At 37.9% G+C, this 15,324-nt stretch overlaps 1 protein-coding gene across 1 annotated transcript in view; it reads left to right on the top strand.

Annotated features, from left to right (window-relative positions):
• Positions 1-266: 266 nt before the first annotated feature.
• The window catches only part of MTO1 (mitochondrial tRNA translation optimization 1), a 36,987-nt gene continuing 21,929 nt past the window's right edge, over positions 267-15,324 (top strand). The window contains exons 1-3 of the mRNA XM_037843962.1: positions 267-583; positions 2,817-3,016; positions 3,834-3,951. Coding sequence (XP_037699890.1) covers positions 370-583; positions 2,817-3,016; positions 3,834-3,951 — 532 coding nt within the window. The 5' untranslated portion in view covers positions 267-369. The remainder of the gene's footprint in view (positions 584-2,816; positions 3,017-3,833; positions 3,952-15,324) is intronic.

Below are 15,324 nucleotides of genomic sequence, written 5' to 3'. Positions count from 1 at the left end.
ATGTACCAGCAAATCTGATGTGATCCAATTCATTGTTCTTAGGTGGCCACTTGGCGACCAGAACTGCAAATCCCTGGAAAGGACAAAAAAATGACACTCGAGTGGGAGCCAACACCAAGAGCCACAAGTGATCAAACCACCCAGAGCCCAGAAAAACATATACACGGCCCAAACCAGTGGCGCGGATTCCCACTCTCTTCGCCAATGAAGTCGCGCCAATTCGCCAATCTGCGGGGACGCTAGACGTACACGTGCTGCGTCGTGACGTCAGAGCAAGATGGCTGCGCCCTGCAAAGTTTGATTTTCTCCCGTCTCTTTTTTGCTCCTCGCTTTTGTCTGTTTCCGAGTCATACAGACTAGCTTTCCCCTATGTTCTCCCTCCGAGGCTGTGGCCGCCGGGTCGTGGCTTCCTTTACCAAACCCCTTCCCTTGGCCGCATTCAGCGGTGACAGCGCGTCACCCTGTACTCCGCATTTCGACGTGGTAGTCATCGGCGGAGGACATGCTGGCACAGAGGCAGCCGCCGCGGCCGCTCGGTGCGGCTCCCGGACTCTGCTCCTTACGCACCGTGTGGACACGATCGGTGAGGAGCGCGGATGATGTGGAGCTTGGTTAGGAGACGGGCTGCCAGTGTCTCCCCACTCCCTTTCCCCTATCTCGTGCCTGATGGGGGCAACCTCTTCTTCCCACCGAGGCTAGTAAGACTCCCAGCTCCGGTGGTTTTAGCCTTGATCTTTATGTCGCAGGAATGAGGCGGGCTCGAGCCAGAACTCTGGGTTAGTCTCTTTTGTGGATCACGGTTTGTGCTGTTGCTGACAGTAGTCAGTAGTAGGCGATAACGGCACCAGGGGAAAGAGGAAAGCTTCAAAAATATTCGCAGATAACTTCTTAGTTCATTGCTGCCGTTTACTCTTTACTGTCTTGTCGCTTTGGTTAAGGGATGAATTAACGTTATTAGTAGTCGTTTATTAAACGACCGTTATTTTTCCTTGAGAAATTGTGATGTTCTGAAGAACGATTTTACCTTTTATTACTTTGGTATGTATCTGCTGAGTGTTTTTTTCCCAATTTTGTGCTTAGGACCCACATTACTTTTTCTTCGTCTCTCCTTTTTCTCTCTCTCTCTCTCATAGGGTACGGTTGGACTGCAATAATTTAAAGCAATATCACTCAGGATATATGCTAGTGAAAATATCACTTTGTAAATTATGCATGTAGATTATGGCTTTCCTCCCGCCTTTGCTTAGGAGTGAACAGTAATTGGAATATTAAGTGTTTTACAAAAATTGTGAATAAATCACATTTGTATATTGAAATAATTTTTTTACATTACCATTTAGGTCATAACTGTGGAGGAATATACACTGCTAAGAGTGATTCTGTTGTGGAACGGAGTCATACTACTGAGGGATGTTTCATTTTCCTCATTATACATTTCAGTGAGATTTCTATTTTTTAAAAAGTATTATCAAACTAAGGTAATCATTAAATAGTATAAATAATGTAGTTCTCTCAGGAATAAAGAGATTCCTATCAAAACTTATATTTTTCTATCAACATAGTATGATCTGAGTTTCCTGTTGAAGACAGATACATCTCAGAGATACACATAGTTCTAATTGAGCTTAGTGAATGACAGTTCTACCTTAAAATTAAAGTCTCATTTTTTAAGGTAATTTAATATAGTGGAGTAAGGTGTTTTTATTCCTACTTCACTTCAGCAAAATAAGATAGTTTTGGTTTAGAAGACTGAACTTTCATAGGATTGCAGAATGCAAGAACTGTCCTGTTGTAATTCAGTCATGTTATCTGCCAGTATCTTCTCCTTTTGAAGTCAGAGATTGCAGTGTTTTATTTTATACTGACCTGGAAAATAATGCTTTTTGGCAAACTATTTTTTGCCTTTTAAGACAAGGAAAGACTTTCTGAGCCTGTTCATTCTATGTCATATCATCGGTGCATTTCATGGAGGGAGTTCCCCATTAAAGAGATTGCCAGACATTCTGAATTCTAATCCAGGCTCCACTTTGTACCAGCTATGTGACCTTGGATAGGGGACAAATTACCTAAGCCTTCTTCCTTTATGAAGTAGAAGTAATGATAGTACCAACCTCATATGGTTGGTGTAAAGTTTAAGATAATCTATACAAATCACCTGGAACAGTGGCCCACATTAAGTGGCTATTATTTTATCATAAGCTTTTTGGCATGACAGACTTAAATTCTTTAGTAGAGTGAGATAGAGACTTATACATTTCCACCACCACTGTCCACCCAAGTGCTGATACCACACATCAGATATAGGGATCCATGTTAGAGCAGAGAGACAAATAGGTTTTATTCTTAATGACAGTTTAAAAGGAAGGTATAACATGTGGTTTATACTTTGAAGGAGTTTAAAATTTAATTATTTTTGCAAATAAGAGCAAAAGAAAACAGCAGATGGCATTTATGAAAGACATAATTGATTGTAACAGTGAACCAGTGCCAAGGAAACTTCTTTGGGAAAGTTTCATGAGGTAAGGATTCCAAAACCACATTTTAAAGGAGAGGGCAAACTAATGAAATAGTAAAAATATGCATCAGGAAACTGATTCTAAAGAAAGTATAGGCAATGGTTTATCTTCCAGGATGCCCTTGATAACTCGTGCATCTTATTGGGACTTTGGGAATTTCTTTTTAATGTATATTTTAGGTTTTCTATTTTTATTATATGACATGATTCTAGTCACCTGGATAGATAATTCCTTATTAAAAACTCACTATGTGCAAGGTGCCCGTAAATTTATTTCTTTGTTTATGTCTGTTCTCTTTAGGTCAGATGTCCTGTAATCCTTCCTTTGGGGGCATCGGAAAGGGGCATTTAATGAGGGAAGTAGATGCCTTAGATGGCTTGTGTTCTCGCATCTGTGACCAATCTGGTGTACATTACAAAGTATTAAACCGGCGTAAAGGACCAGCTGTGTGGGGTCTAAGAGCTCAAATTGATAGGAAACTCTATAAGGACAACATGCAGGTAAGAGTAGGTCATGACCATGATTTAAGATTTCTCTAGTGGGAAGAATCGGTTGGTAAGGGGTGTTATATGATTAGATGCAGGTTATTGTCAAGGTCCTAGCTTTTTTCTGGATGGTAGCTTTGTGAGTACTTACAATATTATTTAATACATCCAAATAAATAATTAAATAAAAGAGAAAAAAAAAAAAAAAGAGTAGGTCATGACACTGGTGCTTGTGGTTTAAGTGTAAGTGTCAAGTCTACGAAACCGTTGTCTAACACAAGATCCTGAAGATGTTTCCCTATATATTTTTTCTGGAGTTTGATAGTACTGGTTTTTATATTTAGGTCTTTGATCCATTTTGAGTTTGTTTTTGTGTATGGTGTGAGAGAGGGGTCCTCATTCTCTTTTTTTTGGCATATGGATTTCCAGTTATCCTAGTACCATGTATTGAAGAACTTATTCTTTCCCAATTGAGTGGACTTTGCAGTCTTGTCAAAAATAAATTGGCCAAAAAATAAGTAAATAAATAAATAAATAAAGGAACAATGGAAGGGAGGAAGGGAATGGGATGTTTGGGATGTTCTTTTTTATTTTAATCTTTGTTTTATTTTTTGGATAATGAAAATGTTCAAACTTTGTGGTGATAAATGCACAACTATATGACAATACTGTTAACAACTGATTGTACACTTTGAATGATTGTATGTTATGTGATTATTGTATCTCAATAAAATTACATTAAAAAATCAAAAACAAAAAAGTAGGTCATGACACAGAAAGATTGTAATGATTGTTTAAGTGCTGTTTTTCAACTTGAATTCTCTCTTATTAGAAAGAAATCTTGAATACACCACTGCTTACTGTTCAGGAGGGAGCTGTAGAAGACCTTATCCTTATAGAACCAGAGCCTGAATACACTGGAAAATGCCGTGTCAGTGGCGTTGTTTTGAGTACGTACTGTTTATAGATGATAAGACCGTCTCAAACTCCATTTGAGAATTTTATTTTAGAGCAAAGTATGGCGATATTTTGCTTATTCCCGGAAATTACTGTTTTCTCTTCCTGCATGAGAAAAACTGTATTAATAATCGTGTTTCACTTTTCATTTTGACTTCCATGAAGCTCAGTCAATTTCTTGGCTCAGCTGTAACATCTTAGATTAAGACCTTATAGCCTGCATATGTATGTCTTTTTTCCCCTGGTCTTGAGTATTTTCTTCTATTATCTCTTGATGTTCTCTTTCTGCCTCTCCTGTCGCTTCCGGGATTATTTCTCTAGGTTTCTTCTGTTTTTACTTCTTTTTCATTTTGGTATACGTTCTCAGGATATTTCCTCAACTTTATTATCCAAATCTTTCTAATGAATTTTTTTTCTGATTGTTTTTTTTTTTTTCCCATAGCATCTTATTCTCAGTTTGTGACTCTGATATTTTCTATAACCTATATAGGAATTTTAATTATGGATTTTTGAAGTTTCTTCTGGCCCATACATTGTTTTCTTCAGGTTTCCTTTTCCTGTTGCTCATTTTGATTGCTCTCTTTTATGTAGAAGGCTCTCTTCAAATGTTGCCTATTCAAATTTTTTAAAAGAGGAACTACAGCACTAGAAGATTTGTGTGTGCACAGTTGAGTTTATTGCCTGCCTGACTATAGAATCAAGTGATTAGGGATTTTGAACTGGCCAAATGTCAATGTCTGTTAGTTCTCAAGAGAAGAATCCGTCTTTTACCTAGGGGACTAATATGGCTGTTCTTTTTGTGTCTGGCTTATTTCACTCAACATGCTGTTTCAAGGTTTGTACTTGTAGCATGTATTAGAATTTCAATCCTTTGAGTGTGTCTGTAAAATATAAATAACATATAAATCACTTAAGTCATCTTTAAGCATACAATTCAGTAATATCAAATATATTGACAGTGTTGGTGACTTTTATCACCATCTATTTCCAGAGCATTTCATCACCCTAACAGAAACGTGTACTCATTAAGCAATAACTTTCAATTCCCTGTTCTTCTCAGCCCCTGTTAACCACTTCTCTGCTTTCTCATCTCTATGAATTTGCTTATGCTAAGTAATTCATATAAGAGAAATCAAATAATATTCGTTGTTTTGTGTTTGGCTTGTTTCACTCAACATGTTGTCTTCAAGATTGATCCATGTTGTTTATATTGGCACGTCATTCTCTTTATGGCTGAATCCTTGTTCCCTTTTCAGGCTGAATGATATTCCATTGTATGTATGTACTACAATTTGCTTATCCATTTATCTGTTGATAAACACTTAGGTTATTTCTACCTCTTGGCTGTTGTGAATAATGTTCCTATCACACTTGTGTACAAGTATCTGTTTGAGTCCCCACTTTTACTTCTTTGGGTTATATACCTAAGAGTGGAATTGCCAGGTCATATGGTGATTCTCTGTTTAACTTTTTGAGGAACTGCCACACCATTTTCCACAGTGGCTGCCCCATTTTACATTCCCACCAGCAAAACATGAGAGTTCCAATTACTCCACATCCTTGCCAACACTCGCTATTCTCCTTTTTTCTTTTTTTTAATAATAGCCATCCTAGTTGGTATGAAGAGGCATCTTGTGTGGTTATGATTTGCATTTCTCTAATGGCTAATGATCTTGAGGATTAATTAATATATTTAAATGGGGTATACATACACATGGTAAACACTTTAAAGGGTACAAAGGATGCAGAGTGAAAAGGTAGTCTTTCTTCAACCTTGTCCCTCGGCCAACCACTTTTTTTCCTCAGGAGCGTTCACTCTTAACAGTTTTTTGTGTGGTTTTTCTGTCTTTGCGTATATACATGTCTTCATGCATATGTATATATATTTTTTTCACACAAAAATGATAGCATTGTACATTTCTATACCTTCTTTTCACTTAGTCTATGTTTGCTTGCTTTTTTAAAAATTCTCTTATTCTCTCTCCCTCTCTCTCTATGTATATAATTATAGAAGTTGTAGGTTTACAGAAAAATGATGCAGAAAATACAGAGTTCCCGTATTCCTCCACCCCTGTTATTAGCACCTTGCATTATTGTGGTACATTTGTTATAATTGATGAAAGGATATTATTATAATAGCCCATGGTTTACATTAGGATTACCTGTTTGTGTTATATTGTCCTATGTTTGTTTTAATTTTTATTTTAGAAACATGTATAATCTAAAATTTCCTCTTTGAACCACATTCAAATATATAATTCAGTGGTGTTAATTACATTCACGGCATTGAACTACTGCCATGAATATCCATTACCAAAACTTTTCCATCACCCCAAATAGAAACACTGGTCAATTTAAGCATTAACTCCCATTCCCTACCCCCACCATGGTCCCTGATAGCCTATATTCTAGTTTCTGACTATCAATTTGCTTATTCTGATTATTTCATAAAGTGTGGTCATACAGTATTTCTCCTTTTGTGTCTGGCTTATTGCACTCAACATGACGGTTGATATCTCTTTTTTAAAAGTGTGTTTTATTCTGGTGGTTACCTTAATAACTGATTTTATATAATATGCTTAATCTTTTCATTCTTCAGTCAGTGTTTACTGATTTCCCTCTGTGAACAATGGCTAAATTGGTTTTAGTTTCATTTCCTTTTCTTGTCTCTGCCTCCTTCGCTGCCCAGATTTAATGATTATATTAATTTTATTAGTGTAAGCCTTTATACCTTTACATTGTTTCTTAATTTACTATCTTTAAATGCTTTTTCTTGGCCCATGTGTATTTTATAGGCCCAACAATACAATTTAAAATGTATTGTTTTATGCAATTGTTTTTTAATAAGTTGAGAGAAGAAAAGAGAAAATTACCTACATAATACTTTTCCTAATGTTCTTTATTTTTCCATGTGGATTTGAATTACTGTCTGGTCACTTTTTTCATGCTGAAGAATTTTCTTTAGTGTTTTGTAAGGCAGGTCTGCTAGCAGTGAATTCTGTTCATTTATATGGGAATGTCTGTATTTCACCTTCACTTTTTTTATTGAAGTAAATTCACGTAACATACAATTAATTTTGCCTGTTTTATAATTGGGCTGTTTGTACTATAGTCATTGAGTTGTAGGATTTCTTTATATGTTCAGAATATCAGTGTGTTATCAGATTAATGGTTTCCAAATATTTTCTCCTATTGAGTTGGCTACCCCTTCACCTTTCTGACAAAGTATTTTGAGGCACAGAAGCTTTTGATTTTGAGGAGTTCCCATTTGTCCAGTTTTTCTTTTGTTGCTTATGCTTTGGGTGTAAGATCTAAGAGGCTACCTCCTAATACTAGGTCTTGAAGATGTTTCCCTACCTTATCTTCTAGGAGTTTTATGATACTGTCTGTTATATTGGGGTTTTGATCCACTTCGAGTTAATTTTTGTGTAGGCTGTGAGGTAGGGGTCCTCTTTCATTCTTTTTGTTATAGATATCCAGTTCTCCCAGACCCGTATGTTGAAGAGACTGTTCTGTCCCAGTTCAGTGGATTTGGGGGCCTTATCAAAAATCAGCCAACCACAGATCTGGGTGTCTATTTCCAGACTCGCAATTTGATTCCATTGATCAATATGTCTGTCTATGTGTCAATAACGTGCTGTTTTGACCACTGTGGCTTTATAGTAGGCTTCAGCATCTGGAAGTGTAAGTCCTCTCACTTTATTCTTTTTTAGGGTGTTTTTGGCAATTTGAGGCCCCTCTCCCTTCCAAATAAATTTGATAACTAACTTTTCTAAGTCTGCAAAGTAGGCTGTTAGAATTTTGATTGGAATTGCATTGAATCTGCGTATCAGTTTGGGTAGAATTGACATCTTAAAGATGTTTAGCCTTCCTATCCATGAGCACAGAATATCTTACCACCCATTTAGGTCCTTTTTTTATTTCTTTTAATAAAGTTTTGCGTGGCAGTCTTTTACTCCTTGGTTAAGTTTATCCCTTGATACTTGATTTTTTTTAGTTGCTATTGTGAATGGAATTTTTTTTTATTGTCTCTTCAGTTAGGTCATTACTAGTGTATAGGAACGTTACTGACTTATGTGCATTAATCTTGTATCCTACCACTTTGTTGAATTTGTTTATTACTTTCAGGTAGCTTTGTTGTCGATTTCTCAGGATTTTCCAAATATAAGATCATATCATCCACAAATAACGACAGTTCTCTTCTTCCTTTCCAGTTTGGATACCTTTTATTTGTCTTGGTGAATTACTCTGGCTAGAACTTCTAGCACAGTGCTGAATAATAGAAGTGACATTGGCATCCTTGTCTCATTCCCAATCTTAGGGAGAAGGCTTTCAGCCTCTCACGATTGATTACTATACTGGCTGTGGGTTTTTCATATATGCCCTTTATCATACTGAGGAAGGTTCCCTCATTCCTACCTTTTCAAGTGTTTTTATCAAAAAGGGGTGCTGAATTTTGTCAGTTGCTTTTTCAGCATCTACCGAGATGATCATTTGATTTTCCCTTTCAATTTGTTAGTGTGTTGTGTTGCATTGATTGATTTTCTTATGTTGAACCACCCCTACATGCCAAGAATGAACCCCACTTGGTTGTGGTGTGTAATTGTTTTAATGCACCTTTGGATGCGATTTGCATGTATTTTGTTGAGAATTTTTGCATCTGTATGCATTAGGGAGCTTGGCCTATAGTTTTCCTTTTTTGTAGTATCTTTATTTGGTAATGGTATCAAAGTGATATTAGCTTCATAAAATGACTTAGGTAGTGTTCCTTTTTCTTCAATTTTTTGAAAGAGTTTGAGCAGGAATGATGTCAATTCTTTTTGGAAAGTTTGGTAAAATTCCCCTGTGAGGCCATCTGGCCTTGGGGCTTTTATTTATGGATAGATTTTTGATGACTGATTGGATCTCTTTGCTTGTGATGGTTTGTTGAGGTCTTCTGTTTCTGCTTGGGTCAGTCTAGGTTGTTCATGTGTTTCTAGGAAATTCTCCATTTCCTCTAAATTGTCTAGCTTGTTGGCATTTAGTTTTTCATAGGATCCTCATGATTTTTTTTTTTTTTTTTTTTCTGATTTCTTCAGGATTTGTAGTAATTATCCCGCTCTCATTTCTGATTCTCTTTATTTAGGTCTTCTCTCTTTTTGACTTTGTCAGTTTAGCTAAGGGTCTGTCAATCTTGTTGATCTTCTCAAAGAACCGTCTTTTGAGTTTTTAAATTCTTTCTATTGTTTTTTTATTCTCCAGCTCATTTATTTCTGCTTTAATCTTTTGTATTTCTTTTCTTCTGCTTGCTTTAGAGTTAGTTTGCTGATTATTCTCTAGCCTCTTCAGTTCTTCAGTTAGGTCTTTGGTTTTAGCTCTTTCATGCTTTTTGAAGTATGCATTTAGAGCTATAAATTTCCCTGTAAGCACTGCCTTCACTGCATCCCATAGGTTTTAATATGTTGTATTCTTGTTTTCATTTGTCCCTAGATATTCACCTATTTCTCTTGCAATTTCTTCTTTGACCCACTGGTTGTTTAAGAATGTGTTGGTTTAATCTCCATATATTTCTGAAAGCTCTAGTTCTTTGGTGGTTGTTGATTTCTAGTTGCATTCGTTTTGGTCAGAGAATGTGCTTTGAATCATTTCAATCTTTTATTAAGACTTGTTTTGTGCCCCAGCTTATGTTCTATCCTGGAGAATGTTCCATGAGTCATAGAGAAGACTGTATATCCTGGTACTGTGGGATGTAATGATTTATATGTGTCTGTTAAGTCTAATTCATTTCTCACATTGTTTAGGTTCTCAGTTTCCTTATTTGTCCTCTGTCTAGTTGTTCTTTCTCTAGAAGAGAGTGGTTTATTGAAGTCTCCCACTGTTATTGTAGACATGTTGATTGCTCCCTACAGTTTAACCAATGTTTGTTGCATGTACTTTGGAGCTCCTTGATTGGGTGCACAAAAATTTCTGATTATTTCTTCCCGGTGAATTGTCCCTTTTATTAATATATAGTGTCCTTCTTTGTCTCTTATGACATCTTTGCATTTAAAGTCTATTTTGTCTGATATTAGTATAGCTACTCCTACTTTCTTTTGGTTGCAGCTTGCATAGAATATTTTTTTCTGTCCTTTCACTTTCAGTCTCTTTGTGTTGCAGGGTATAAGATGAGTCTCTTGTAAACAGCATATCTGATTGGGTCATACTTTTACGTCCATTCTATTAGTCTGTATCCTTTAAACAGAGTTTAGTCCATTCACTTTCAAAGTTATTACTATGAAGGGAGTTCTTGAATCAGCCATTTTATCCTTTGGTTTTTAGTTGTCAGGTCTATTTTATCCCTCTCTCTTTTTTCTTTAAGTTACCCTTACTAATACTCTTCAGTTCTGTGCCCTTCTCCACACTTCTCTCTCATTTCTTTTTTTCTTAGCCAGTATAGTACCCTTTAGTATTTCTTTCAGGGCAGGTCTCCTGTTAACCAATTCTCTCAGAACTTGTTTGTGAAAATTTTAAACTCTCTCTCAGTTCTGAAGGAGAGCTTTGCTGGATAGAGAATTCTTGGCTGGCAATTTTTCTCTTTCAAAATCTTAAATATGTCATAACATTGTCTGCTCGCCTCCATTGTGCCCACTGTAGTCAGTACTTAGTCTTACGTTGTTTCCCTTGTATGTGGTGAATCACTTCTTTCTTGATGCTTCCAGAACTTTCTCCTTCTTTCAGCATTTGACAATCTGATCAATATATATATTGGAATGTGTTTATTTGGATTTATTCTATTTGGAGTTCGTTGGTCATCTTTGATTTGCATATTTATGTCATTTTGAAGGGTTGGGAAATTTTCCCCAACTATGTCTTGAAACACTGTTCCTAACCCCTTACTCTTCTCCTCCTGGGACACCAATGATTCTTATATTTGTGCACTTATGTTGTCCATCTTTCCCTGAGGTTAATTTCAAATTTTTCTATTTTTTTTCCACCATTTGTTCTTTTGTGCATTTGCATTCAGTTGTCTGTCCTCTGGTTCATCTAGTCTTCTTTCTACCTCTTCAAATCTCCTTTATGTGTCTCTAGTACATTTTTAATTTGATCAACAGTATCTTTTATTTCCATAAAATCTGCCACTTTTTTAATTTACTCTTTCAAATTCTTCTGCTCTTCTAGGGTCTTCTTGATGTCCTTTATGTACTTAGTCATTTCGTTGACGTTGTTTTGGAGATTTGCGTGTACTTCTTTAATTAATTGCTCCAGAATTTGTGTCTTCTCCAGCTTTTTAATTTGTTCGTTTGGCTTGCCCATATCTTCTAGATTCTTCAGGTCCTTTATGATTTTCTGTTGGCTTTGGGGCATTTGCTTGTCTTGATAAGGTTAGTTTGGGAAATGCAGAATTATTTGAGCATTTATATATAATTTGGCTGAGCTACAGCTTGCTGGAGTGCAGTTTCCGTATCCTATCAGCAGGTGGTGTTCTTGAGCTGCCTCTTACCCAGACTTCTCCTGTGCGCTGGGAGGAGTCCAAACTGAGTGGGAATCCAATCAGTGCACCAGTTCTCCTTGTGCACTGGGGACTGCCTGCCCCCGGGGTGCGAAGCAGGCCCTGTGCAGTTCAGCAGGGAGTTCTCTTGAGAGCACCTTCCAGCTCAGACATGCCCCACTCTCTGCCTTCCATGTGTCTGCAAGCCTCTGGAGTGTGGGGTGGCTCCTGATGTTTCCATATAGTTCCCTTTCCTATCCCCGCCTCTTGCCAGTGCATACCCTGGACATCCATGTGGGGAGAATAAATGCTACCTCCCGTGTTCCCTCACAGGAGCTCCTGGGCCCTGTGGATGTGGAGATCACCTCCCCAACTAACTGCCAAGGTGGGTGCACAGGAGTGGAGAGTTGTTGCTCCTCCCTTGCCTGGCAGCTGTCTCACTGCTGCCGGCCCTGGGAGGTTGTCCATCCGAATAAACTCACCCCATCGCTCAAGGTGCAGTCTCTCCAAGTTTTTGTCCATGTCCCCAGCACATACTGTCGGGGTCCCTCTATGGCTGGTCACACCCTGAAAACACAGTCCTGGGCATCCTCCGGCCCTTCTCTAGTTTGTTTCATGCAGAAGCCCACTCCGCCATCTTCCTGGAAGTCCCCCCCAGAATGCCTTTTTTATAACAGTCCTGCACCCAAAAGAATTGCACTTCCTGTATGAGAGAGATGCAGATCTCGTGATTTATGCAAATGCTTTGCAGTTGCTGGTGTAGCTGCATGAGCGGCTTCGCCGATTTCCTTCTCTTTCTTCTTGATATGCCTTATGTTCTAATCATTAACACCGTAGTGGCAGCCAACTGCAGCATTTTGCCTGAACCAAGCATATGTAACAATTCTACTTTTTCCTTTATCACTTTCCTCTGTTTCTTGGGAGTACTTTCTGAACCACTAGGAACACTACGCTTGGGACCCATGATTTTAATAGAGTTTATGGCATTTAAATGACAGAAGATATGAGAAACTCAGGATGCAAAGATCACTGCAAATCACTGTGAGATGTCATGTGAGAGATTGCCATAAGCCCACTTGGCCTCCCCAAACTAGTACATAGAACCACAGTTCTTTTTTTTTTTTTTTAATTCAGTTTTATTGCAATATATTCACATACCATACAGTCATCCATGGTGTACAATCAACTGTTCACAGTACCATCTTACAGTTATGCATTCATCACCACAATCTATTTCTGAACATTTTCCTTACATCAGAAAGAATCAGAATAAGAATAAAAAATAAAAGTAAAAAAGAACACCCAAATCACCACCCCAATCCCACCCTATTTTTCATTTAGTTTTTGTTCCCATTTTTCTACTCATCCATCCATACACTAGATAAAGGGAGTGTGATCCACAAGGTTTTCACAATCACACTGTCACCTCTTGTAATCTACATTGTTATACAGTCGTCTACAGGAGTCCAGACTTCTGGGTTGGAGTTTGATAGTTTCAGCTATTTACTTCTAGCTATTCCAATACATTAAAACCTAAGCGGTGTTATCTATATAGTGCATAAGAATGTCCACCGGAGTGACCTCTCGACTCCATTTGAAATTTCTCAGCCACTGAAACTATTTTGTCTCATTTAGCATCCCCCTTTTGGTCAAGACGATATTCTCAATCCCACGATGCCGGGTCCAGATTCATCCCTAGGAGTCATAGCCTGCGTTGCCAGGGAGATTTACACCCCTGGGAGTCAGGTCCCTCATAGAGGGGAGGGCAGTGAGTTCACCTGCCAAGGTGCCTCAGTTAGAGAGAGAGAGAGGGCCACATCTGAGCAACAAAGAGGTACTCAGGGGGAGACTCTTAGGCACAATTATATGCAAATTTAGCCTCTCCTTTGCAGTAACGAGCTTCATCAGGGCAAGTCCCATGATAGAGGGTTCAGCACATCAAACACCAGTCCCAGTGTTTGTGACAACATCAACATCAGTCCAGGTGAGGAAGTCCAACCCCTCCGCACCTTCCCCCAGCTCTTCGGTGGTGGTGGTGGGGGGGGGGGCTGTTACATTTTTATTCTCTGCCCAAATTACTTTGGGATGCGTCACTGTTTCACTCTGACCTATACTAACCTACCATATCTCACTTCCTATTCAAAGTTCCATGTAATTGTGGTGTTTGAACAAACCAACAATAGAGTTATACTGTTTAGAAAATATAGATCCTGCACCAAATAGACATCTCTTCCTTTGGTCTCACATGGAAGTTGAAGTTTTAAACAGTCAGTTTTGACCTTTACCCTATGGCCCTGTTTGCCCTAGTCTTAACCAAGTCTGCTTCATTCATATCACATAGTTCTTTTTTTTTTTTTTTTTTTTTTAAATCATCATTTTATTGAGATATATTCACATACCACGCAGTCATACAAAACAAATTGTACTTTCGATTGTTTACAGTACCATTACATAGTTGTACATTCATCACCTAAATCAATCCCTGACACCTTCATTAGCACACACACAAAAATAACAAGAATAATAATTACAGTGAAAAAGAGCAATTGAAGCAAAAAAGAACACTGGGTACCTTTGTCTGTTTGTTTCCTTCCCCTACTTTTCTACACATCCATCCATAAACTAGACAAAGTGGAGTTTGGTCCTTATGGCATTCCCGATCCCATTGTCACCCCTCATAAGCTACATTTTTATACAACTGTCTTCGAGATTCATGGGTTCTGGGTTGTAGTTTAATAGTTTCAGGTATCCACCACCAGCTACCCCAATTCTTTAGAACCTAAAAAAGGTTGTCAAAAGTGTGCGTAAGAGTGCCCACCAGAGTGATCTCTCGGCTTGTTTTGGAATCTCTCTGCCACTGAAGCTTATTTCATTTCCTTTCACATCCCCCTTTTGGTCAAGAAGATGTTCTCCATCCCACGATGCCGGGTCTACATTCCTCCCCGGGAGTCATATTCCACGTTGCCAGGGAGATTCACTCCCCTGGGTGTCTGATCCCACGTAGGGGGGAGGGCAGTGATTTCACCTTTCAAGTTGGCTTAGCCAGAGAGAGAGGGCCACATCTGAGCAACAAAGAGGCATTCAGGAGGAGACTCTTAGGCACAAATACAGGGAGGCCTAGCCTCTCCTTTGCAGCAACCGTCTTCCCAAGGGTAAAACTTATGGTAGAGGGCTCAACCCATCAAACCACCAGTCCCCTATGTCTGTAGTCATGTTAGCAACCATGGAGGTGGGGTAGGCGAATACCCCTGCATTCTCCACAGGCTCCTCAAGGGGGCACTACATCTTTTTTTTTTTTTTCCTTGTTTGTCTTTTTTTTTTTTTTAACTTTCCCTTCTTTTTTAAATCAACTGTATGAAAAAAAAAGTTAAAAAGAAAACAAACATACAATAAAAGAACATTTCAAAGAGACCATAACAAGGGAGTAAGAAAAAGACAACTAACCTAAGATAACTGCTTAACTTCCAACATGTTCCTACTTTACCCCAAGAAAGTTACATAATATAGCAACATTTCAACATAGTTCTTTTAATACAAATTTAATTTTAAGGAAAAAAATTGTGTAGCTGTTCATTTATGTCATTAAAAAGTAAACACATACTGTACAGGTAATATTATACCTAACAAAGCATATGTTTTATGCATTTATGAGTTAACTAAACTTTTTAAGATATCTCTACATTTATAGCCTTTGTGTGTCGTTTGCTGGCTTTCGTTTATTTTTCACAAACATTAATTTTTTACTTATTTTAACTTTTTTTAAAAATTGTATATTTATGGTTTTAAAAGATAAAATATATTGATATTATACAATACTGTACACATATTTTATGCATTTCTGAGTTTCTAAACTTTTTCTGTGTTGTCTGCTGGCCTTCACACGTCATCTGTGGCTTCAGCAACACTCCCCCAAAATTCC

The sequence above is a fragment of the Choloepus didactylus genome, chromosome 7 (genome assembly GCF_015220235.1).
Source record: "Choloepus didactylus isolate mChoDid1 chromosome 7, mChoDid1.pri, whole genome shotgun sequence".
In the NCBI taxonomy this organism is placed as follows: domain Eukaryota; kingdom Metazoa; phylum Chordata; class Mammalia; order Pilosa; family Megalonychidae; genus Choloepus; species Choloepus didactylus.
The sequence above is the reverse complement of the archived record's forward strand: the minus strand, read 5'-3'. Positions and strand labels throughout refer to the sequence as shown.